The sequence below is a fragment of the Colias philodice genome, chromosome 22 (assembly GCF_061535455.1).
Source record: "Colias philodice isolate Cphi_HAF_F1 chromosome 22, ilColPhil1 Martin Lab GWU primary, whole genome shotgun sequence".
NCBI lineage: Eukaryota > Metazoa > Arthropoda > Insecta > Lepidoptera > Pieridae > Colias > Colias philodice.
Window position 1 is genome coordinate 7969536 of NC_143107.1, and position 26482 is coordinate 7996017.

General features: G+C 32.5%; 1 protein-coding gene across 2 annotated transcripts in view; it reads left to right on the top strand.

The window, feature by feature from the left end:
- tup (LIM1_Isl and LIM2_Isl domain-containing protein tup) overlaps nucleotides 1-26482 on the top strand; it is a 66800-nt gene that overhangs the window by 36668 nt on the left and 3650 nt on the right. Inside the window, exons 2-8 of one of the 2 annotated variants that reach the window (XM_089709356.1) lie at nucleotides 1994-2183; nucleotides 19260-19390; nucleotides 19919-19986; nucleotides 20675-20780; nucleotides 24976-25093; nucleotides 25706-25868; nucleotides 26371-26475. In XM_089709356.1, the coding sequence (XP_089565482.1) occupies nucleotides 1994-2183; nucleotides 19260-19390; nucleotides 19919-19986; nucleotides 20675-20780; nucleotides 24976-25093; nucleotides 25706-25868; nucleotides 26371-26475 (881 nt within the window). The remainder of the gene's footprint in view (nucleotides 1-1993; nucleotides 2184-19259; nucleotides 19391-19918; nucleotides 19987-20674; nucleotides 20781-24975; nucleotides 25094-25705; nucleotides 25869-26370; nucleotides 26476-26482) is intronic. The other variant, XM_089709357.1, reaches the window with a different exon arrangement.

The following is a 26482-nucleotide window of genomic DNA, read 5'->3' on the forward strand; positions in this document are numbered from 1 at the left end:
AGCCTGTGTCCTGTACTGGGTCTATCTAAATACAAATTTCATTGTAATCTGTTCAGTAGTAGGTATTTGCGTTATAGAGTAACAAACATCCATCCATCCTTTCAAACATTCGCATTTATAATATTTAGGTAAGTAGGTAGGTAGGATAGGATGTTATACCTACCTATTAAAGAAAAATATTGTTCAGGAAGTTTGTCACTATTAAACTACGTAACTATTAAGCCGATGTTGATGAAACTTTTGTTTAACAAAAGCTCTTGGGAAGCAAAATTGAATTAATAAAAATATTGTTGGTAATTTAGTTAAATATTCTTATTACGTACCTAGGACCTAGGTCATAAGTAGGTAATATAGTCTTTAGTCTTATAAAATGATTTATGAATTAGGTACCTATAGGTATCTATATCACGGCATCACGTGTGAACGGGTGGACCGATTTCGATAATTCTTTTTTATTATATTCCTTGAAGTACAAGGATGGTTTTTATGTAGAGAAAACGTAAATACCTATGTACCACGGGCGAAGCCGGGGCGGACCGCTAGTTGTAGAATAAAATTAACAAGGTAGCTAGGACCTAGGTATCTACTTACCTACTAAACAAGCACTCTTGTTTACAGTTTACAGTTAAATGAACAGACTTTTCAACTTTTCTGGAAGGTACCTACAACAATATTCTAATTTCTTGATACATAAACATAATAATATTTGTGAATTTAATAGTAATTGATGTTACATGCCAAAAATCTCACTCAAAACCGTTCATCCGTGTAGGCGTAATTATCACACAAAGATACATAATCCACTGAATTTTTAACATTTTGGTCTACCGATTTTGATAAAACTAATTCTGTCTCATAAATTTAAATAAATATCAGGTAATAAAAAATAATGGTCTGCTTAATGAATTCCCGACCAATCGGTGGACAAACATCTAAGATTTTATTCATTGAAAAATTTTATAGTATTTAAAATTTAATGCAAAAAAATAGGTAGGTGTACCTAAGTTTTTGATTTCAGATGGATTATGGCAAAGAACATGGTATAATTTTATTTATTTATGCTACATTCTCTAAAAAGCATAATAAATTGTTCAAAACAGTAGTTTAATTTGTGTTAATGTGGCCTTGGCTTAAAGAATAAAATATATTTTTTTGGTTTCCAAGCATCATTTTAAAAATTACAGAACAGGTTATGAAAATTATACCTACAACAGATAGAAAACTGCGTTGTTTCTCACTGAAATATTATCTGTATTATTTTTATTTTTTCTGGGTAAAAACAGCAAATGCCCGGGTAAGCGGATATTTAAATATACGTAGGTATTTTATGTTCCTATAAAACTAGATAGGTACCTACCTATGCATACGAATTTAATCTTACCCTTTAAGACTTTAAAGAACACCTACAAGACACAAACAATATTTAAAACTTAATTATAACTTACGCAGGTATTTTTATAAATAGGAATACATATCTATTAGGTTAAGAAGGTATTTGATTGAATACCTAAACCTTAAACCGGCTACTCACATACCTGCAGCAGGGGCAATATTAGAATTGGACCATTTATTGGCTCCTATATTGTGATGTGTATAGGCAAGCAGGGGCAATTTAAAGAACAACTGAAATTGTTACGACTGCCGTACAACCGAGATTGTTACAATATTGCCCCTGCTGCAGGTACGTGAGTAGCCGGCTTAAGCTAATTTGAATTTCCTTTATAAAGCACTAGCTCTCCGCCCGCGGCTTCGCCCGCTTTGTCTAAAACCTAATAAATGATATACTAAAACCTTCCTCTCGAATCGCTCTATCTATTACAAAAAACCGCATCAAAATCCGTTGCGTAGTTTTAAAGATTTAAGCATACATAGGGACATAGGGACAGAAAAAGCGACTTTGTTTTATACTATGTAGTGATACAAACTCATTAAATTACATTCTAAACAAGCCTACCCATTACATATTTATATTTATGCCTCATTTCTCTTGCAGAAAAACTCCGCCTCTCCCTCTGCGTGGGTTGTGGTGGCCAGATCCACGACCAGTACATCTTGAGGGTAGCGCCAGATCTGGAGTGGCATGCCGCGTGTCTCAAGTGCCAGGAATGTAGGCAGTTTCTGGACGAATCCTGTACCTGCTTTGTGAGAGACGGGAAGACGTATTGCAAGCGAGATTATACCAGGTACGAATCTACTTAATAACTTACTTTGAATTATTAATATTACTAGCTGTGTCCCGCGGTTTCACCCGCGGACAAAGACTTGCTGAGTTGCATCCACATTTCAACCCTTTAGGATTTGAGCTTAAAAATAGCCTGCTTTTAACTCTGGGTCTCCAACAGCTATTCTTTTGAAATATCATCGAAATCGGCGCTGTCGTTAAGTCGTGAAAGCGAAACAGACAGACAGATTTTATCATTTATAATATTTATTAGTGTATTAAATACGTTTACTAAAAGCTAGTTGTTTTACTCTATTTCAACGCAAGCAAAGACGAAGAAAACAGGTAGTTAATTAAAATAATCCACGCTACATTTAATTAAGAAGAACATACACAATACATTTTTATCTTACGCTCTTTCAAAATCGATTGTAAATTAGTTGCGTATGTGTGTGTGCACGCACACAGCTGAAGTTTAAAAATGTGCGTTAGAATTTATAGTGTCAATAATGAGCCCGGAGTGATAGGGTTGCCACCTTTTTGTTTTACATTATTTTTAATATTAATTTATTTAGATAATACACAAATGATATAACTCTAGATATTTATTTTCAATAAAATAGTAGAAGACGAAATATAGGGAGCTACTTAGATAAAGTTAGTAGTGTGATTTTTTTTAATAAAATACCAAACTAATGCAAACTAAAATTACACAAACTTTATAACATAAATAATTTATGAGTAAAAAGTACCTACACTCTATTTTTAACTAACATTAAAAATAACAATTTCGTTGTACGTTTTTTGTGTGATTATTTTACGCTATTTTTATCTTTCGCCCACTCCAAAGCAAGGAGGTTGCTTAACGGTAAGTGTATTTTTTTCAAGAAGCTTACATTTTTTAGTAAATAATTTAGTACCATATTGTAATTTTTATGTTCTGAATATTAACTACTGGTCTTGTCTCTGCGCGGGTATTAAGTATTATTTTTGTACGCATTTCAAAATTTATCTATGTATAAATTTAGTTTTTAATGATTTTATTAGTTCACCTGTTACAGAATATAGATATTATTATAAACTGTTTGCAAAACAATTTACGAAAAAAAATGTGTGCGTGTACTAGTGTACACACGTTAGAAATCAAACTTCTTTATGACCTTATTTTTCAAAAAATAATTTACTATATGCAACTACAGAAATACGTCGAATCATGCGTGATAGGGATAAGAAAAAGATGGCGTGTAGGTAACGGAAAAATGTCACGCGTAACGAAAAAATGTTACACTAAATTTTTTTCCAACCCCGATAAAGAAGTTTCACTTCAAAAACAAAAACAGAGTTATTAATATTGCAAGGGATAAAAAATTGGTTGTCTGTAAAGTCGGTTTACTGACGATAGTTGAACGTGATAACGTCCGATTGTGCTTCTTTGTCGCTCGTTCCGTGCTCTCGCTTGCACTTCAAGCCATACATGGAACGCCTCAGAGCGAGGTAACGCCGCATGAGTCATGTTTTTTCGTGCGTGCAGCCGGCTCTATCGAATTATAAAACGTTGTCACGTCAAAAATAACAGCTAACTTATACATAAATTACACATATTCAAAAAATTTCAATTTGGATTTCTATAGCAGATCAGATTCCCTTTGGAAAGTTTTATTTTAGTATTTGTGTGGGAAATATCCTGATTATTACTTTTAAAAATGCTAATTATGTATAATTAAGTATGATGAAAGACATTCACGAACATAATTATTGCAATAAACATATTTTATTTTAGAATATTTCCGGAGAAGGTACTAACTCACTCAACTAACACTCCACTCCCCTCAGCGTCAAGCCTAGCATCGCAATTCTTGGCGTCAATGTTTCTAATGATGTTCAGTTTCGCGATCATTTGGAAGGTAAAGCTTCTCTAGCTTCTAAAAAACTGGGCGTCCTTAATAGAGCGAAGCGGTACTTCAAGCCTGATCATCTCCTTTTACTTTATAAAGCTCAGATACGGCCACACATGGAGTACTGCTCACATCTCTGGGCTGGTGCCCCGTTTTACCAACTCCTTCCACTTGATCGCGTACAACGTAGAGCAATTAGAATGATTGGCGATCCAAGACTTAGCGATCGGCTTGACCCTCTTGCTTTGCGTAGGGACATTGCCTCGCTGTGTGTCTTCTATCGCATATACCATGGGGAGTGTTCAAATGAGCTATTCGAGCTCATACCTGCTGCGGAATTCCATCACCGCACCGCCCGCCACAAAGCCAAGTTCCATGCACATCATTTGGACCGCTGGCGAACGAGTACCGTACGCTTCTCGCGTCACTTTTTTCCACGTACCACCACCCTGTGGAACAGTCTACCAAGTTCGGTATTCCCGCACATATATGACATGGACTTATTTAAAAAGAGAGCCTACACCCACCTTCGAAAGTCGGTAACAGTCTCACAAAGGTAACTTTGTGAGTGCTCATGGGCGGTGGTGATCACCTCACTAGGTGACCCACCTGCTCCGTTACCCGCTCTATTATAAAAAAAAAAAAAAAAAAAAAAAAAAATAACTACTAACCAAGAACGGTATATTTTAATGTAGATCCATAATTATTTTAAAAATAGTAATTTTAGTACTTTTAGAATATTCTTTCTTTTCTATTTAACGGTATTAGCTGATGTTTAATTCATTTAATATATTTATAGAAGTGAAAAATATTAAAATAGTTGTAAGTACATACATATTTATTTTTAGAATGTTCTTTCTTTTTTACATAACGGTATTAACTGCAGGCCGAGACTAATGGAGTAATGGCAGAGAATGGAATAACGCTAAGGAATAGAAACTGCTATCGCTAATTATTGACATACTAGCTGTTGCCCGCGACTTCGTCCGCGATTCGGTCGTTTTTCGTCATTCGTCGTTTAAAAAAAATACGTGACACTTTATTTTTGAATGTTCTTAATTGTCTCTTATAAAATTTAACTACATTAAAATTGAATACTCTGATAAGAAAATCTTAAAATCATCGAAAATCATAGACATCGAATATCTGAGGAAAACATGAATGAATGTGATTTAAATTCTACATTTCTTAGTAATTAAAATAATAATCTAAATTAAATGTAGATTAACAGTTTGAGCGCACCATTATAGAATATGTACCTAAGTAATAAATTACGTTAGTTTACATAGTAACTTTACTAAAAACACGATGACTTTCTTTCGCGCTCGGTACCACAAACTAAACATGTTTGTGGTACGTGGCCCGCGTCACTTTACCCCCCACGAGTTCCCCTCCGTTGCTATGTGAAAATACATTCGTCGCCCTACTGTAGGAAAAATTGTAATACTGCGGCCTGGGCGTTATAACACGCTCAGGGAATTCCTGAGTGCTGATAGACTTCCGTCTATCGGCATTTATACCAATTTTATATTAATATCACCATCTTGAGGAAAAGCTTCTAATGTCGATTTAAAACGCATATATACGGATTAACCTGATGAATTAACATGTTCTAAAATTGTGAAATGAGTTCAGTTTTAAATTCGAGAAATATTGATTTCTTGTATTCGATTATTCGTCGTAGTCGAATACAAAATATATTTAAAGAAACTTAGGTTGGCCTTCAGGCAAAAGGGATCCTATCAAATGATAAACTTGACCTTGTATCTTAAAAGTAAGAATGAAAGGAGCATCTGATAATTGTTGAGCACCAAAGGATCATTTAAAACGCAATACTATAAGAGCTAATATTGTCTAAGAACTGTTTAGATTGCACATGTTCCTCTAAAACTTAAAAGTAGTGATTTCAAAGGTTCCGGCGTATCTTCAAACGAAAGCCGACTCCTTACTCCACTTTAAAGCATTACAAAAAGAACATACTACGTTAATATCGCCTATACAGAAGATGATCTGTAATCAATTGTGAGGTTATAAGCAAACCCACTTTTATATTATTTTGTCGGACCACACCACCGAATTTGTAGATTGATCTTCTATGTTTACCTCTAAGTCATTAAGACTATGTCGAAATCTGTCTGCAATAAGACGGGCCTCTCGCTATTCGTCCGTTTAAAGAGACCAATAGTTTCAATTCTTAATCTTTCATTAAACAAACTTATTAATCGTTCTTGTCTCAAATAATGGTAATATTCGCGTCCCTACTCTAGTCATTGCTTATGCTCATGTTCATCTTCGAGAGATCGAATAATATTATGGTGCACCCTATTATTTGTCAAACGGTCTTCATATTGAGTAAAAGTTTCAGAATTCTCGAGATAAAATATGACGATCGTGATCAGCTGTGAGACGTAATTCCCTCTCAGTGAGGGTTTCGGTCTCACGGGATAGTACAATATGCCATTTGCAATCAGCTGTGAGACGTTATATATACCCTCAGTGAAGGTTTCGGTCTCACAGGATAGTACATGCCGTTCGCGGTCAGCTGTGAGCCGCAATTCTCGTTGTGAAGCGGTTTCAGGTTCGGCATAACACATGTTGTTTTCGGTCAATAGTAAGCCTCTTATCTCTAACGAATAACGATCCTTGAGAACTCTTATTTCTCATTTTCTTAACTTTGCTCGAATTTCGATATATAAAGATTTTTTAGGTGGCACTGATGCGGGTGAATAAAAATTAAAACGGACTAAGAGTGTTATAATCTCAATCATCATCATCAATACATATAATAAAATTGTGGAAAAGTGATGTCTGTACAATTAAAATATGTAGAAAAAAATTAGCAGGTGTTATTATTATCGAGAAATCGAGAGAAACCATTTTTTTCTCTTAAAAGCTCCCCCCCTCCCACTTCCCGAACTCCGATTGACCGTAATTTATTTTTCCTTATATTTTTATCATATCCTTTTCTAATGGGTTTCATCCTACTGCGATTTTTTTTTGTTTCAAAAATTATCTACCCTGGTGTATAGGTAAATTTTCCACATAAAATGTCCTTTAAATTATGTCGTATTATATTTTTAACCCCCGACGCAAAAAGACTGGTGTTATGTGTTTGACCGCTATGTATTTCTGTGTGTGTGTGTGTGTCTGTCTATGGCACCGTAGCTGGCTAACAGGTAAACCGAATTAGATGCGGTTTTTTTTGTTAGGCAGAATATTTTCCGACGCTGGTTCTTAGATAAAGTGTATCAAAATTGGTTCATCCACTTATTATACCTACATAGGGGTAAAAGTGGGAATGAAAAAAATGAAAGTTATAATTTATTTTATATGAAGTTTATGAAATTATTTATTCCTTTTTCTATACACTTTTCTTCGTCTAAACGGTTTAGTTACGTGCTCTCTCTCTCTTCAGCCTTTAGTTACGTGCGTGAGACAGGAAAGATCTAATTTGGATTTGTTTCTGGATTTGATAAAAACTGAGTATCGATTAAGCTGATCAGTGGCTACTGGCTACACCATAGATTATTAAAAACATCCGTTTAAGAAAGGAAGGAAATAGAATTTGCTCCTCTCCCCCCCCTGGTTCCTAAAAAATAATATGACATAATTTAAAAGAAATTTTACGTAGAATTAGTTAGGCATTTCTTTTTTGATTTTCGATATTATATACTAATCATAATTTTTAATTACAATATGTAGTAACTATTTGGTATAGGTTAGGCATTTCATTTCTTGATTTTCTTTAATAATTTGGTACGTAAGTTTTTTAGCTCAGTTTAGTAAGAAATTTTAATAACAATTCTTTAATTATTTATGGTAGTACAACAGTACAGTATGGTTGTACGTATTTACTCAATAATTGTATGTTAAGTAGTAATTCAGCATGGGCGTAGCCACGGTGGGGCTGGATGGGGCGCTTACCCTGGCTTTGATCTGGTAGGTACTAATTGTGAAGGGGAGTGGGCGTGGGCGTGGGATTGGGACTGAACGTGGCATATGGCGTGGGAGTGCGAGTGGGCGCGGGAGTGGGAGCATGAAAATAAAAATGATTTTTTATTGTTGCCCCACCCTGAGCCCATGGTCATAGGTCCCATAGTCACTATTCCACGCGAACGAAGTCGCGGGGACAGCTAGTAGACAAATATAATCAGAAAGCTTTGAACTCCTAAGCTCAACCATAAAAGATAGACATTTATGATGTCGGGAGATATTTTTTATATAATATGGAGAACATTTCTTTCATACTTGATTTCTGTGTAGCTTTAACCATTAAGATACACGCATTAAGAACGCACACGCGACGAAAGCTTAAAAATGGAGTTGCTGCTCTGCTCACGAATATGAAAAATAATTGTACCAAGTTTCGTTTAAATCCGTCGAGTAGTTTTTGTTTCTATAACGGTTATACAGACAGACGGACGGACAAACATTTTTGACGTCGATGTCGATCTCTAATCACCTCGTGATAGTTATTTAGGAAATATATTTCATGTGCAGAATTGACCTCTACAGATTTAATATAAGTAGGTATACATATATTTAGATTCCAATTTCCATGTAACGTTAAATTCGACTATATAATAACTAACAGACAACGCAGGTTACTCTCGTTTCCGTAAGTTGAGGCGGCTACATATTCGGTCCTAATAACATGACTTTTTGTGAACGAAACGACAGCGCGGTTTAATTCGATGGCAACACCATCAGAAAAAAGGAAATATTTTTAACTTTGAAAAAATATTATGATTTACACTATTAATACTATTTTAACATTAACACAAAATATAAGACTGTGAGTGTGTAAAAATAAATCCAGCTAGTTTCACATCACACTTATGTTTATAATTAGGTATACGACATGAAAATATATTAATTACCAAGCAATAATCATACAGATAAATACTGAACAAAAGTATTAACAGTCAAAGTATATTTTTACTAACAACATGTAAATGATGAAGGAATAATAATTATCAACGAACTAACCTTTTTGTATTAGAGTCCCGCCTCGTGATCGAATTATTAAAACACGAAGATTTTTAAAAATGTAACCAATGAACACAATCAATATTAGATTAACCTCAGAGATTAACTGTAATGGTGTCTAGTTTGACTTAAAATAATATACATCTACCCTCACTTTTAAAAATGTAGTATATTCACACGAATTATATAAGCGCACCTTATAGGGAAGGGAAGATTTATTATGGGTTAAAGAGTTAAATAAATAAATAACATAATTATATTTAAATTATTAATTTTTAACATTGTGTTCAGTAGTGTTAACATGTAAATTGATTTGATTTTTACGAAATCTCATAGATGGCGCTGAATCAAATTTGTCTTTATAGTACTAAGATTCATTAAACAGTTTCTCTGCCCAAATTACGTAAATGACGTAGTTTTTATAGTGTAAAGCTAGATAATAGCATGGCTTACTCAAAAACAACATTTAAACATGAGTCTTTAGATTGTACGCTGTCGTAGTACACGGAATACGTAAGAAAAGTAAAGGTTCACAGCTCCTCCCCCGGAGGTGATAGCATGATAATATGTTTAAAAAAACCTCACACGACCTGTTAGTAATATTCATGCAAAATTTGAAGTCAATCTATGCAGTACTTTTCGAGATTAGCTCGGACAAACATACAGACAAACAGACAAACAGACAAACAGACAAACAGACAAACAGACAAAAATTCTAAAAACTATATTTTTGGCTTCTATATCGATTATAGATCATGGATTATGTATTCTTTTAAAAAAATATTCAATGTACAGTTTTGACTTTCCTACGATTTTATTATATGTATAGATAAATGCGAAATTTTGTATGTTTGTTACTTCTTCATGCAAAAACTGCTGAACTGATTTTCACGAATGACACACAGAGAGAATAGTTTTTATTCCGAAAATCCCGCGGGTATGGAAACTATGCGGGTTTTCCTTTGACTACGCGGACGAAGCTGCGGACGAAAAGCTAGAATACTAAAAGCTATTATATTACTAGGTATAGCTATTCTGGCTGTTATGTTCTATTGCTTCTTTTTCGTGTTTTCTCTCAATAAAAACTGTTGCTTATCAAAAACGTAAAAAAAATCGCCGAATTGAATTCAAAAATTTATTAGGATAGCTATAGAAAATATTACAAATTAAATATAAATAAAATATAATAAAAGTAGCCTTTAAGTACTTGATGACGAAATGCGATTTTTTGTTGCCGTTATTAAATGTCTCTACCTCAACGTGGAAACTTTGAACCAATCGGTCAAATTTAAGCGGAATCGCAATGAATATTAAACCCAGTCTTTTATATCAAACAATAAATTAACACAAGTTTCACTCATTTTATCTCACTTCAAGCCTCCACACATTCTTAGAAATAATTTGAAAGTAGGCACAACTTAATGTGAATAAACCCACGCTAAAATTGAAAAAGTATACCTTATAGGCCCTCTTCACAATGGGCAGCGTTGGGCGAGTAGAGGCAATCATGATAGTGTAGAGCCAAAATGTCTATGATCGGCCGTCATTGTAGATTCATATTATCGCCGTGATGGCCGCAAACTTCGACGATCATTTGTTGGACCAACGCTGCCCATTGTGAAGAGTGCCCATTTAAGTTTAGCTGATATCTTATCGCGGTTCTGTCAAAAATATAGCACCAGAACATTTATTAAAAAAGTAGTTTTATATTAATATATTTTATTTTATTAAACAGTTATAAAAACGACTATTCTACGCATTTCAGTGAACAGGCATTATATTTTTTATAGAGATCGCAATGGAACTGCATAAATTAATCTGCAAAAAGTGGAAGAAAAAAACAATTGACTAAAAATTAGAGTTTTCTTTTTTCGAACGTTCAAAGATGGATTCTGTCAATGTCCACTATTATTCGGTTGCACACCAAACTTAGGCAATGGCTCAAAGCTAGACAGCCTGGTTACATTTGCCGCTTTTTTTAGCAACGCTATAAAAACACGCAGATAAAGGCAAATCCGCATACGAATGATTCATTATTAAAATACTACGTATGATCGTGTATTTAGCAGAAATTATCACAAAAGGACGTCATTCAAAACACTAATTTTTTGTGTAAATAAATGACACTGTTATTTTTCGTTTATGAACGAATTTTCCGCTGATGGATGTTATTTTACATAGTTTTATATCTAAAGTATTTATTTACATTTAAAGTTAATATAATTATGTCATTGTTATTGTGTTATATCTAATTTGTTAAATACGTTGACGTTATTTTTATTTGATGATTTCTGATGACTATTGATTTAGAATAATTTAACTCGTGATTGTGTGTCTTTGAAAAATTGTGAACGGTCATTGATTTTTGGGCAATTATTATGGTATCTATCTATTTATTTTATTACTCTTATCATATAAAACTTATTGCTAATATAAGTATACAAAGCAAAAAAAAACAGTATAGTATATTAGGCGGCCTTATCACTTAGAAGTGATCTCTTCCAGGCAATATCTACTGCAATGTAGGAATAAGTTCATACTAAATTACTAGCGGTCCGCCCCGGCTTCGCCCGTGGTACCTACATGTTTAAACTATAATCCTATCTCTCAAGTTGGATCGAACTGCACATGGTGTGTGAATTTTATTATAATCGGTTAAGTGGTTTAGGAGTCCATTGAGGATAAACATTGTGACACGAGTTTTATGTAAATATGTATTAAGATGTTATTCTTCTAATAGTCATTAGAGCCTACTTCATAATTTGAAGACCAAAGTTTCAAAAATTTCGAAATTATAGATTCCCATTATAAAGTTGATATTATTATAGCTATATTATCAACTGAACACCGTTTTCCCAATGCCCAAACAAACGATATAAAGTCATTAACCTCTCAAACGAAATGAACTCCCATTTATACACAATCACATAAAATGACTGACGCATAAACACAACAATCTAATTATACACCCGTTTACAATTACGATTTTAGATCATAGTTTACAATAAAACTTTAAAAAATCATAACCGCACGTCAACATCGGCGCCACTTTTTAAACAACGTCGCATCTACGAAAATAACCTCTGTTTACATTTCTACCCTTCCATCTCCCGGCTAAAATATAGAATTACACATTAGCAAACACAGCTTAGTCTATGCGCGGCCGCGTTCGTGTAGACGCAGCTTTATGCACCATAGGTACGGAATATAATCGTTTGATTTTCTGTCAAACCCATTTGGCTGTATGCGGGGATTGTCTTTGCTTTATGCGCCGAGAAAAACAAACCGGGCTCTATGTATTTTGGCGTCAAAACAAACGTCACTTTGACAGCGCGGCGGGCGGTTGGAACCCGATATGTCTATAGTATATTTGTCCGTTATATCGGAAAAGCTGTCCGATTACTTTTTGTAATGTACTATTTGTTTTTATTTCTTCATTTAAAGTTTGTTTGCGCGCCGGATTTCTCACGATATCCGTGGTATTTGTGACGTCTGTTTCCCGCGCTACACATTTTTTCATCAGTCATGCTTCGTTGAATTAACGGCATCGATGAGTTTTTAATGAATTGATTTATAAATCTACTTTTTAATGCTTACTTTGAAAGTACTTTTAACACACATAATAGACAATCTATTAATTAGATATCTATTTATAGGTACAAAACATAGCCTATCTCTATGAAAACATAAACCTGCCATTTTCTTCTATTTACAACGAAGTTAACATCGTATTTGGATAAATCAGTTTTTTTTAAACAGTTTGTCTAAAAAGTTCAGGAAAATTACCAAAGAATCTCATTGTATAAAATTATCTACTAGGTAATTAATTATTTTTAAAATGCACGCTCCTTTGCTTTTGTTTTACAGACTACACTTGCAGAAAAAGGTTAGTTATTTTCCACATAGGTGCAGAAAAATCTAGTATTTATTTATTCCACTAGATTTCATTAGGTACCTACAAATGCTTTTAAATCTTCCTATTGAAAATGAAAAATTTTTAGTCTTGCAAATAATCTTTACCTATAAGATTTGTCTTAGTAAGCTCTATTAATTTATTTAAAAGCATTGAGATAATATTACTACGTATGGAGGAGACACCACGAACAAAACCTGTGCGCCATTTTTTTGCTCTAACTCAGTTTTAAAAATTATCTAGTTAGGTACTTACCGATAAAAGTTATTCCTTTGCACTTTTCCGTATTATTTGTAATATTTGTGCAATATCGAAACACACACGAAGGCATATTTGATGCGTTTCACTTTAAAACATATAAAAAATGAGAGTGCAGTTACGCCATATGGCGTATGTTGAGCGTAACATAAGTGATGTAGGCGGTGTCGTCTCCATATGTATATCTCAATGTTTAAAAGCAGCATTTTCTATACCTGTAGGTTAGTAACGGTGCTTTGTATTATTTTTACTATTTGCAAATGATACAAAAATATAAAAGGCAAAGAAATCAAAACAACTCAACCCTTTAGTAAGGAAATCCGTGTGTTTACATTACCTCAAGTATCGTATGTCCGTTCGTCTAAACATCCGAAACATTAGTATTTTATATTAAAATGTTTTTCTACCGTTCGGAAATTGGAAAGGAAGGATACATCAATTAATGCAAGTAATTAAATATATTTATGGTGTAAGAATTGTTCCTTCCGTAAGTAAAGAACGGAAATAAAAAGTTTGTGATGTTGGCAATTTCCATAGGTAGACTGATTACATAATAAATTTTAATTATATGGTTGTTGTTTATTAAACTATAGAATTTGAACTATATCATAGTGGAAGCAATTATTACATTGTCACAAAATAGTAGAAAAAAAAGTCTCTTCACCTGCTTAAAACTACGCAATGGATTTGCGTGCGGATTTTTCCGCGAGTAAAGCGGTGGTGCACAGCTAGTATACAGTGGACATTATAATTTAAAATAATTGTGTGTCTGTTATGTTATCACGCCATAACAAGAGCTGTAAATGCACTAGTGCCCGGCATTGCTTCGCTTTTATTGATCTAAGCAAAAGCATGATGATATATTATAATTTATAGCCTTATGAACGAACTTTTCACTGAAAGAATTTTTCAAATCTGACCAATACCTACTTCCTGAATCCTGAGATAGCCGCGATCAAACACACAAATTTTTCAGCTTTATACTAATATTGTAGTCTAAATATAGATAGGTATTATAATTGTAGAGCTGTACTTGAGCAAACTTATCACGAAATTATAAAAGATAAGAAAGAAGAATTAACAATGTGTGCCATGTATTAACTACTTCGTTAACATATACTACATACCTACTAATTCTTTTTTAATTAATTTATTATAAATAAAAATTAAGCTGAATTCTTCGTATGCGTTAAAAATAACTTTTGAATAATTAAACATTAAAAACTTTGAATAATTGGGTAGGTACATTATCTGCATCACCAAAAAGTTCTTACAAAAAATCTTTATCATTTCGCATTTAAATTAATAAATACAGTTTTAACTCAATTATCTTGTAAATTGAATGAAATCATATCTGATTACAATCAATGTACTTGTTATCAGATTCATTGATATCTTTAAACATGATATTAAATGAACTGGAAAAAATACCTATATCTTGCTCAATTTAACGATTTAATTTGGGTAATCTATTTATATAAAAATATTAAGGTATCGTATATAAATACCTACCTAAGGGTAAAAAGTCTAGAATTTATGTCAAAGTACATTTATAAAAAATCTATTGCTAACGATAAATGGGCTATCTCACACCGAAAGAATTTTTCAAATCGGACCAGAAGTTCCTGAGATTAGCGCGTTCAAACAAACAAACAAACTCTTCTTAGTATAGATTTGTCAGTAACTTCAAAAAGCCTGTAGCTAATCATAGAATAACAGTATTCAGGTCTAATTTTCTCTATAAAGATAATATATTTAATAGTTGCGCAACAAGGCAGTGGTATTTTACATTCATATTTAATCAGTAATATATTAAAAAAGCAGTTTGACAAGTCCGTTCAATGCCACCAAGTCGAAATTTAAAATACACCATTTTAATACGTGTTAACAAATAATTTGCATGTTCGTATTCCTTAATTTTACTAACGATCCATATTTTTTTATCAAAAATACATAAATTAGGCTTTAAATGCACATTATTATCTATGTATGTACTAAGGAAAATAACAAAAGGTTCTAAAAACTTGCAATTTTTAACCATTGTTTAATTTTAATTATAAAAATATATGAAAAAATAGAATAAATGATGGAACGCTATAAATTAAACTGTCTCATAAGAGTTAATTTGTGTTTTTCTTTATAGGAAAGAATAGGTTTTAATATAATTCCAAACATTTGTGTATATTTAGTATTTACCTACCTAGTAACGAAACTTAGATAGTAAGGAAAATTAGAAATAGTCTCTCATTCGAATAAAAACTAAACTAAACTCTCTTATTCGTCAACTACTCAACTAGTATATTCTTATAATTTGACTTAAGTACTAGCTGTGCTCTGCGGTTTTACCCGCAGTGCTCCGCTCCTGTTAGTCTTAGCGTGATGATATATAGCCTATAGCCTTCCTCGATAAATGGGCTGTCCACCGAAAGAATTTTTCAAATCGGACCAGTAGTTCTCGAGATTAGCGCGCTTAAACAAACAAACAATCTCTTCAGCTTTTATATTAGTACAGATAAAGATAAGTATAGATTTACCAAGCTACTGCTGTTTTCTGCTATTAAAATTTGATTTTAAACAAGTAGCTCAATAGAAACAGCCATCAAAGAACTCGACAATAAACCCAAAAACATTCTCCATCATTAATAATATATAAATATAACCAGCTGTAGGTATAACCTAAATCTAACCCTACAGCGCTCACCAATTAGCGAAATGCGATACCATCCGACGCATCTACAGTTACCGGGGCACAGATAAATAATATTTTGACACGTGCTAATGGCGGGGTGGCGGGAAAATTGACGTTGGTTTTTTTTTCAACGCGATGACGTTTGGCCATGGTATTGCTATTTTTAGCGAGATGTTAAATTATCAAGAAGCTTATATATTAAAAAATCCTTTAAAAACGTGCAATATAAAAAAAATATAAAACAATTGTTCATACTTATATAACGTAGGCAGGTAACCAAATTAACGATAATCCCACTAACGCTATATCGGCAATAAATTTATACCTAATTAAAAAAATTCTCAAATAGTTAGGTATAGGTAAACCAGAATCTGATGGCAATTAGGGAAATCAAAATTTTGAGTGTGCAACCCTGGGGAAAATGGACTGAACGATCTTGATACTGCTTATTTTTTATTTTGTCCTCAATATCATTAGTCACATTACATAAGTGGACAATACTGTACTTAATAATGAGATATCCACTTAATATTATGTAGGTACATACATGTATAATATACAATTATACATATTACTTTTATACAGGTAATACATATTATTATTTACACATACCTATATTTGTATATTCATTACCAGTATGCCATGTGAAAATATCGATATAATGATAATGTAGATCAAAACTGCTTATAATTTTTTATAAAATAAAATAAAAATAAAATAAAACTATGTTTATTTTCGTAAGTATTAACAGATACACACATTATAAAATTGACTTGGACAGCTTGGACTTGACGAATAGCCGTATTGGAAACTCCTGTAATAAGTTTTCATAAAATTATATTCTAATCAACAAATAATATTATAGTTACCTACATATAATATTTTTTTAATTTTAAGTATCAAAACGGGTAAGTCCAATTTACCAATAAAATCTTCAAAATTGAAAATTGTGATGTGTTTGACCCTTATTCATCGAATGTTTTTCTATACACATTATAAACAACACCTCTTGCTTGTGATCGCAGCGGCTTTTTCGACATTTTCGAAGATTTTTTAGACAAAATCCTAAAAATTATTCATCAACTGCAAAAAAGACAAATAATTTGACAACCAATTTGATAGTTGTCAAATAAGTTGCCACATGAAAATCTTTTATTTCTTAAATATAAATATGCCATCAGATTCTGGTAGACCTATACACACTAAAATTTTAGCTACTATTATGTATTCTGTGCTAAAATATAAATTTTGACGTACTTTTTTCAAAACTTTCATTTCCACAGCCAGATGTCAAAGTTGTAATTAAAAAAAAACATGCCCGCCATTCCGCCAATGACATGACATGTCATAATTTTTCTTCTCAGACAAAAGCGCGGGAAAACTTACCGTAAACTAATATTTAATTGTTATAAAATATGTAATAAAATAATGTTCTGTGTTAATAATATCTCGTATAATATATTCGTCTTATGATGTGTGTGGTCCAGCCAGCTGCATTATGTTGGACCATCTGTATTTATTCAAAGTAATCAGATATGTTGGCGAAAATAGTGCTGTGTTTTGTTGTATTTTGGTGATATTCTTCATTCATAATAGTTGGTAAGAACTTTGTTAATATAGGTAGTTTAATATAGATATTGAAATTAAAGAATTGATAGACTTAGAGCTGATTTATCAAACTTAAAACTTATTCGTCCAATAACGTATTACCTAAACTACCATTTCAAAAATGTATTCTAATTGCCCGTAATTGACAGTTTATAGGTGACATTTTAATATTATCGTGTTGTACTTTATGGGACGGGTAAGTTTTAATCAAGTATTTAAAAATCGGCCCTTAGCAACTTAAATCTAGCATTGGATAAAAATATTACTTGATAATTTTAATTCTGTGATACCTAATTAATAACCAAATAGTATCAACTATCAGCTAACGCTTAGGATTTATATTTTTAAATAATTACTTATTAAAATCATTAAAATGTAGTGATGACTAGGTACCTATAATCCATGTAAAAAACGAGACAATAATATATAAACGAATAAATAAGATTTATTCATTATCTTCATTATTTTATCGTAGATATTACCTAAGCTAAGGACATCTGTGTTTCTTATTGTTAATCCAATAAAAATTTGAGTTGAAATTAAATTCGTTCTAGTAGGTATTTATAACATTGAATCATCTTGTCTTGTTTCTCGCGAATATTTTCATAAAAAACATATCAAAATCTTCTAATACAGATAGGTACCTAGGTATTTGAAAATTCTTCACTAAAAACAAAAACGTGGCAATCACTATAAAACGCTAAAACAGACAAAGGGTGTCTGAAACCCGCATTACCCCCAGGTTATTGACCGTCACTTTCACCCTCCCAATCTTGCTAAAAGCTTTCCGTATATAAGGTGGGTTTAATCGGCCTAATGCGTTATAAAGGGTATATAATTGTATATAAATATCGTAGGTGTTTGTAGTGCTTAAAATTTTGAAATTACGACTTAGAAATTAAAACTAAATACCTACACTTTTAAATCGATCAATACGATAAAAATCGTAATGATTAGAATTTTGTACGGCCAGACTGTTTATTCAATTAAAACAATATTCAGTTGTGGAAAATAATAAAAATTGATACTTACTTATACATAATATGTATATAAGTAAGTATCAATAGTTATGTAGGTATAGTAAATGTAGAGAAGATATTTTCGAAATATTTATTTTATTTTTCTCGATTTATACTGGGAATATAATAATAAAAAAATATTAAGATACAGAAAAATAATATATTGGAATGTAGGGGATGAAAAATACGCGAGCGAAGCTGCGGGATTTTCACGGGGTGTAGATATAGCTGAAGGCTCCGATATGGAATGTTCTACCCTTAGAGGTTCTACCCAATATATCTACCTAAATAAATTGTACATAATATTATTATTTCATGTTACCTATATTATGCCTAATTTAGCGTCAGTAAGCGCTGGCATTTTTAAATAAGTTTAAGAATATAATCACTACATAGTTATATAAAACAAAGTCGCTTTCTCTGCCCCGATGTCCCTTTGTTACATGCTTAAATCGGTTAAATAAAAAAAATATTGATGCGGTTTTTTTAATAGATAAAGTGATTCAAGAGGAAGGTTTTAACTAGTATATAATTTATTAGGTTTTAGACAAAGCGGGCGAAGCTGCCGGCGGTAAGCTAGTAGATTATATTTGTCCCAATTTTTTGAGTGCATGTGTGCATTCCAAATTTAGTGAATTAAAAATTTTAATTCGATGTTATTTTTTTCTCAAAACAATTATTATGTTTTTTGTTATTTATTATTCAAATATGTTTTATATTTCCGCAGGTTATTCGGCACAAAATGCGACAAGTGCGGCGCATCGTTCAGCAAAAACGACTTCGTGATGCGCGCCAAAACGAAAATATATCACATCGACTGCTTTAGATGTTGCGCCTGCGCACGACAATTAATACCTGGTATGCTTTTGTATATTGTTAAAATGAAACTTAAAAAAATAAAAACATACCTAGATAAAACTATGACCTATTATTATATTTATACATGAGATTTTCAAAGAAAAAGTAAAGACATGTGATTATTTTATTATATTAAAACTTTGAGATTAGATATGCTTTCTTTTTAGTTTTGGACGTAAAAAGGTTGCCTGGAAGAGATCGCTGTTTTAGCGATAAGAGATATGTGGGAATTAACTATTAAGTGTTATCATTAATTAATTCATTCAATATTTATAAAAATAATAATAAAAAGCTAAAGCATGGGCTTCCGAAGTAAACCCACTATAGAATTTGAACATCATAAAAAAACTTCGTGAAAATTCGATTCGTTTCATTTTTGTAACATTTAATTTCCCTGATATCGCCTGCACCTGTGTCTTTTGCCTAACCTCTAAAAACAACTTTTCTTCCCAATTAATAATAGCCTTTTGGTTCTATTATTTATTAATTAAATAAATTAATATTAAGAAAATAATAATAACTTTTCAGGCGACGAATTCGCGTTAAGAGAAGGCGGCGCGCTCTATTGTAGAGAAGATCACGATGTTTTGGAAAAGGTAAGTAGATATTTTCAATATTTTGTTTATTGAATGTTTATCTATCTAGGCTTCCATGAAAAAACTTATGTGAAATACATTGTGATCTGCTAAATAAGCTTCAACGCTAAAAAGTTTATAATCCGTTCAGTAGTTTTAGCGTGATTGAGTAACATCCATTCCATACCTACATGTTGTGAAGTCCCGTGTCCCCAAGTGGGGTAAGGGGCAGATGCATTATCCATACATCTGTTTCACTGATCGATTTTAGAGACAAGTAGGTGATCAGCCTTCTGTGTCCTACCAGACCGAGACATTTTTTTTCTTCGTCTCCACCGGGAATCGAACCCAGTACCCCTCGGTTCTACGCTCACGCGTCAACCACTGTAACAAGAAGGCGGTCACCAATACATAGATGATTCTATAAATCAGACATCTTGAGTAGAGTATCCTTTATGGCAAGCAATCACAAAATATAATCGTTTTAATATTTACTTACCTTTTCTTTTAATGTTACTAACAAAAATGTGTCTTATAATTGCTCGAATAAATGAATGAATTATTATTATTGAATTCTTTCATTCAAATGTCCCAACTTACGAATATTTATGTACCTAATTAATTAACTCTTTATTAACTTACTTTATCATGTGTAGGGAAATAAAAAAATATATTTTTCACACCATACAAAACCCTTCCTTTACAACAGAGTGCAAACACAAGCGGCAGCAGCAACAGCAACACGGAGAGCAACAACAACACAACATTGAGCAACAACAACTCGCATCTGCCCCACGAACTGGGCTCTATGAGTGGTGAGTTACAACAACTATGTAATTAAATAAATAATAGTTTAAAAAAACTAATAATAAAAAACACGCTTTATCAAATTAGTGTATTGTCATCGGTCCTCAATAAATCTATAAAGTTTGAACGAAATCTGGCCGTTTAAAGTGGGTCAAAATCGCGCCCAAAAAAGTCGGTTACAAACAAACATACAAACATACAGGTGAAGCTAATAAAAAGCGTGTAAAAAAGGGTGTTCTTTGTCAGAAGTGAAACTTCTTAAAAATTTACCATTTATACGGTCTGGTAAAACGTCTATGGTCTGGTGAAATGTCTTTAGAAAAGTCACTTAAATAGTCTTATGATTAATAAATTGTTTTATTTCAAAGCCAGAAAAAATAACATTACAGTAGTAGGTATATAATATTAGACATGAAAATGGGAAATATGTTTGTTTTATAATAATTTCATTCTTATACTCCAATTTGCCGGTTGGGGAATTTCCTAAGACATATTTTATCAGACAATACCACCAATGGTTATTATAATATCTATGATTACGATCGTAAATAAAAATAATGATAATATCGAAATCAATACTTCCTTCATACTACGAAATTCATGAATCTCCGAAAATAACTAATCTCTCTATTTCATCTATTGATCTCTATCTATTTATCTATTATTATAAATTTAACCTAACTACCTAAGTAATAATTTTAATCGATTCATAATACTTTTTTAAAAATTATCACTCAGTCAAAACTCAAACATAATAATAGTTGAAAAAGCCTAAAGTTTTCAATTCAATCCCACATAATTTTCATCCTACGATCTATGTATAAGTATACGATTTTATTTCGGGAATTTCTATTCGAATTAAAACTTTGTTTTGTTGGATTTAACACGAAAATATATTAAAAATTTGCCGAATGTTTGTATGTAACAGACTCCTCGATTTTGACCCACTTTAAACGGACAGATTCAATTCAAACTTTGTACACTTATCAAGGATCGGTGACAATACAATAATTTCATGACTTTTCTTATAATAGCGTGTGCTTTAGTTTTTAGAATAGATATATTTATTTTTTACTAGCTGCGCTCCGCGGTTTCACACGCGTGACTCCGGTTGGTCTTAGCGTGATGATATATATAGCTTATAATCTTCCTCGATAAATGGGCTATTTAACAACGAAGGAATTTTTCAAATCGGACCAGTAGTTCCGGAGATTAGCGCGTTCAAACAAACAAACAAACTCTTCAGCTTTATAGTGTTAACGTTAAGTATAGATTTGAACGTAACTTAAAATCCTAAGCTTGAATAATTCGTAGATTATAAGTGCAAAATATCTGTACAAGACAGAATATTGGAAATTGAGATTTAATATTGAGTATTACACCTAATACCTTATCAGCTTATCAGCACGGATTCTGGTTTACAATGATAATAGCTAAATCGTACTGTGATTGACTGTACACTGGGGGACACAGCGTGGAATGTTGAATATTTTTAGAATATAGGAAAAGGTATAAAAACATCGATTTGGTTTCTTAAAAAATTAGTACGATATTTCGAAATTACGAAATAACACTTTTTTACTAAAAATTCAAATGATATCAGATTTTTTTGTCAGCAATTATGAAAATGCAGCAGAAAATGTTCCATTATTTTATTTTAATAAAAATACTTCAAAATTCTGAACTTATCAAACAATGCCACTGCTCCTTTTCAACTTAAGAAAAATAAAAAAAAATCCCTAGTCTGTTCGCTGTAAAGTATTCGATACCTTAGAAAAACAGTATCACCAATGAATCGCTTTAAAAACCCATAAAAATTACTTTAATGATTAATCCCCAAAAAAAAAGTTTGCAATTCTCCAAAATCAGATAAAACAAATATCGCTTTTCAATCTCAAAAATAATAATTATGTAAAATTATCAATCACGCCGACTTGCGCGTTGCACTGTACGTTATCGTTCCTTTGACAAACGCCGACAAAGCCGCCGATCCGTTTAATTCGACCGCATGAAAACTCAAGTGCCTGGTTATTTTTTTATCTATAAGCAATTAGTTTGTGACCTTCGCAATATTAACTTTGTTTTAATGCGAGTTACGTATATAAATGTATCTAATACTTATTGTATTGCACGCCTCATAAGCGAAGCGTTGAGGTGGGTAGGTACTACTGTCACTTCGCGCAAAACATCTGATTTTTCCAACTTAAAATGTCTTTATGTATCATACATTGCACTTGTAAGATAATACATACACACACATATTAAGAAAAAACACTATTTTTAACATTCATGATATTTTTGATGTCATTTTTGTTATTTAAACTAGTTAAAAAACAGTTTAAAAAAGTTCTGTCTTGGACGTCCGTGTGTCTGTAGGTATGTGCGGAGGATTTTCTTGTTAACACGATAGCGACCGAAATACTTTACTAATCGAGTCTTTTTTTTTCTCTTACGCTTGAGTATGCTCAGGAATAGAACCCTTTCATTTTTCAGGGTCTGATTCGATGTGGTTTAATTGTTATTAAATAAACAAAAATAATAATTAATAAATAATTATTAAAAAAAAATTATGAGGCGTGCACTTTTGGATTTTCCAAATTATCTCTATATCTGTAACAGATTTATTTACGGCTAGATTATTTTCTAGAGACGTTATGTTAAACCGATTATTTTTAATTCTACGGGTAATCGAACACAGGACGTCGTAAAATATTCTATACAGACACTTTAGTTTTGCTTAATTCGTCTAAATTCGGGTCGGGATGGTTTTTTGAAGTGAAAACTTCTTTATCGGCGTTGGGTATAAAATCTTAAACTCGCGTCAGGAGTCAGGACACGTGACCTGATCGAAAAAGCGTAACACGGATGGATATCAAACATGCTCAACGTTAATAATCAAGTTTTCACTTCTGCCGGCACTCCCCTAGTGCAACCCGTCTTTTTTTTTTAATTTTCTGCAGTTATTATTGCAATCCAAATAGGTAGATATGAATACAATATATCAAAAATCATTTAATTGATATTTTAACGTTAACTAATAAGTATGTATTTCAATGTGAATAGTTGAATACCATGAAATAAAACGATAAATATCCATCTTACATTTCAATTTCACATTAAATTTTAAGTAACATTCGTTGCATTAACAAGTGCATAACATGTCACTTCAAAACAGAACCCCGCTCAAGTTCAAAGTGCATACATCAAGTTATAATAAGCACAAATGACTGACCGTGGATTACAGAGGTGTGAAATGGTTAATCCAGTCTGACCCTTCGCGAGGGTCAGATGTGTAAATTATTTAAGCTAGCTTAACTTACTGTATGGAGTTTTTTAATTTTCAAATTATTGTAGATTAAATTGGGTGTATGATTTTTATTTTTTGGTAATTAAGGTATTTATTCTTTCGAAATAAAATAATTGATTAAGGGCCGATTTTTCAATGCTTGGTTAAAACTTATTCGTCGAATAATGTATATAAACATTAAAAACGTATTCTAATTGCCCGTATTTAACAGTTTAAGTGACATTTTAATATTATCGTGCAATACTTTTTTGGACGGATAAGTTTTATCCAAGCATTGAAATATCGGCCCTTAATTTAAAAAAAAAACACGATATAAATGATATTGTTTTATTGTCGTCGATCATTAATAAGTGTACAAAGTTGGAATTAAATCTGTCCGTTTAAAGTGAACAAAATCGAGTCTAAAGTAGTTTATTGAATTTTGAGGTAGTGTAGATTTTCTGGCTATCATATCCTAAACAACGTACCTTAAATACCCATAGAAATGTCTCCCATATGTACTTTGTTGCACTTTGAAATTAAAATTATTAATATATTAGTGGTTTTTATCCCATCAGGAGTCAGGGAATATATTTATTTATGTATTAATAATAATTTTATTTTTCACGCCCAAAGTTCGATTCCAAATCTCCCTACTTAGGTAATATCTCCTATAATAATAAAAACCCCAAAACCAAATCACAACACCAATTAACTCACAAACCAACAATTTATATTATTTTTGAAATGATACTTCTTTAGGCGCGTCGAGAGCAAAATTTTTGAATTTTGCCAAAGAAGTTTCACTTCTGACTCGTGTACTCGGCACATACGCTCTTTTTATGCCGACATAAAGGAGCCCGTATCATTACGTAATATAAAATAATGTAATAATAAATAAATAATTAATTGAACAGACTCAGGCAGTGAGTCAGGTTCACACAAGAGCGGTAGAGCAAGAGCAGGAGCCGCCGCTGACGGGAAACCCACTCGAGTGAGGACTGTGCTTAATGAGAAACAGCTGCACACACTCAGGTGAGTTATATCTCTCTGTTTAGATATGACATTAAATACAAAAGTACATTTCGTATTTATTGTTGAATAGCTGTGCCCTGCGGTTTTACCCGCATTGCTCCGCTCCTGTTGGTCTTAGCGTGATGATATATAGCCTATATAGTTCGATGAATGGGCTATCTAACACTGGGATTTTTTTCAAATCGGACCAGTAGTCCCTGAGATTAGCGCGTTCAAACAAGCAAACTCTTCAGCTTTATAATATTAGTATAGTGTGGGTCACGAATAGCCGAGTTGGTCAGGCATCCGCCCCGGAATGGCGCGAAAGGATGCGGGTTCGAGTCCCGCTGAGTGATCGAATTTTTTCTATTCTTCATAAATTTATATTTATAAATTTATAAATATTAGTAGAGTTTATTATTATAAGATTAACTAGCGGTCCGCCCCGGCTTCGCCCGTGGTACATGATATTTACGTTTTCTCTACACAGGAACCATCCTCGTACTTCAAGGAATATAATAAAAAAAGAATTATCGAAATCGGTTCAGCCGTTCTCGAGTTATGCGCTTACCAACACATTTTGCGATTCATTTTTATATATAAGATTATTTAAATTTTGTATTAATTCTCCAGAACATGCTACGCAGCGAACCCACGACCAGACGCTCTAATGAAGGAACAACTCGTCGAAATGACGGGACTCAGTCCTCGTGTGATTAGAGTCTGGTTCCAGAACAAAAGGTGCAAGGATAAAAAGAAAACGATGCAATTGAAGATGCAGATGCAGCAAGAAAAGGTTGGTTTCCATTGGTTTTAAATAATTTATAATTTTTTAATTTTTACATTATTTTGAAAAATGATGATGAACAGAAAAATTTGACAGATATATTCGAGTGGCGATAAAAAACCTTTTAAAATTAATAATGAATACTACAACTATAAACAACGACTCACAATCATGCACATAAATTGTTTAAAGCAAAACTGCCTACAAGAGTATGCAGAGTTTAATGACTGGTATAATAGACTTTGGATATTACTACCACCAAACATAAAATAATTTTAATGATTGTTATTAATTTTTCTCTTTTTAATAGGCGACTTGTGTTGTGTTGTGAGTCTAGTTGTTCACAACTTTATATGTATTTATTACAATGAGTGTTTTATCGCCAATTGGGTATTTCTGTACAACGTTTTATAATTGTGTGTGTAGCCGTTCATCTGTGTGTTTTTATATTCTTTATAAATTTATAATATAGTTTACTTGAGTTGCAAATAACCGTAAATTCCCCACCAAGCAGGAGGGTCGTCGTCTCGGGTACATGTCGATGGGAGTTCCGCTTGTTGCCGGATCGCCTGTTCGACATGAACCAACGCCTAATGCTAATGGACTTGCGCTTGAGGTGAGTG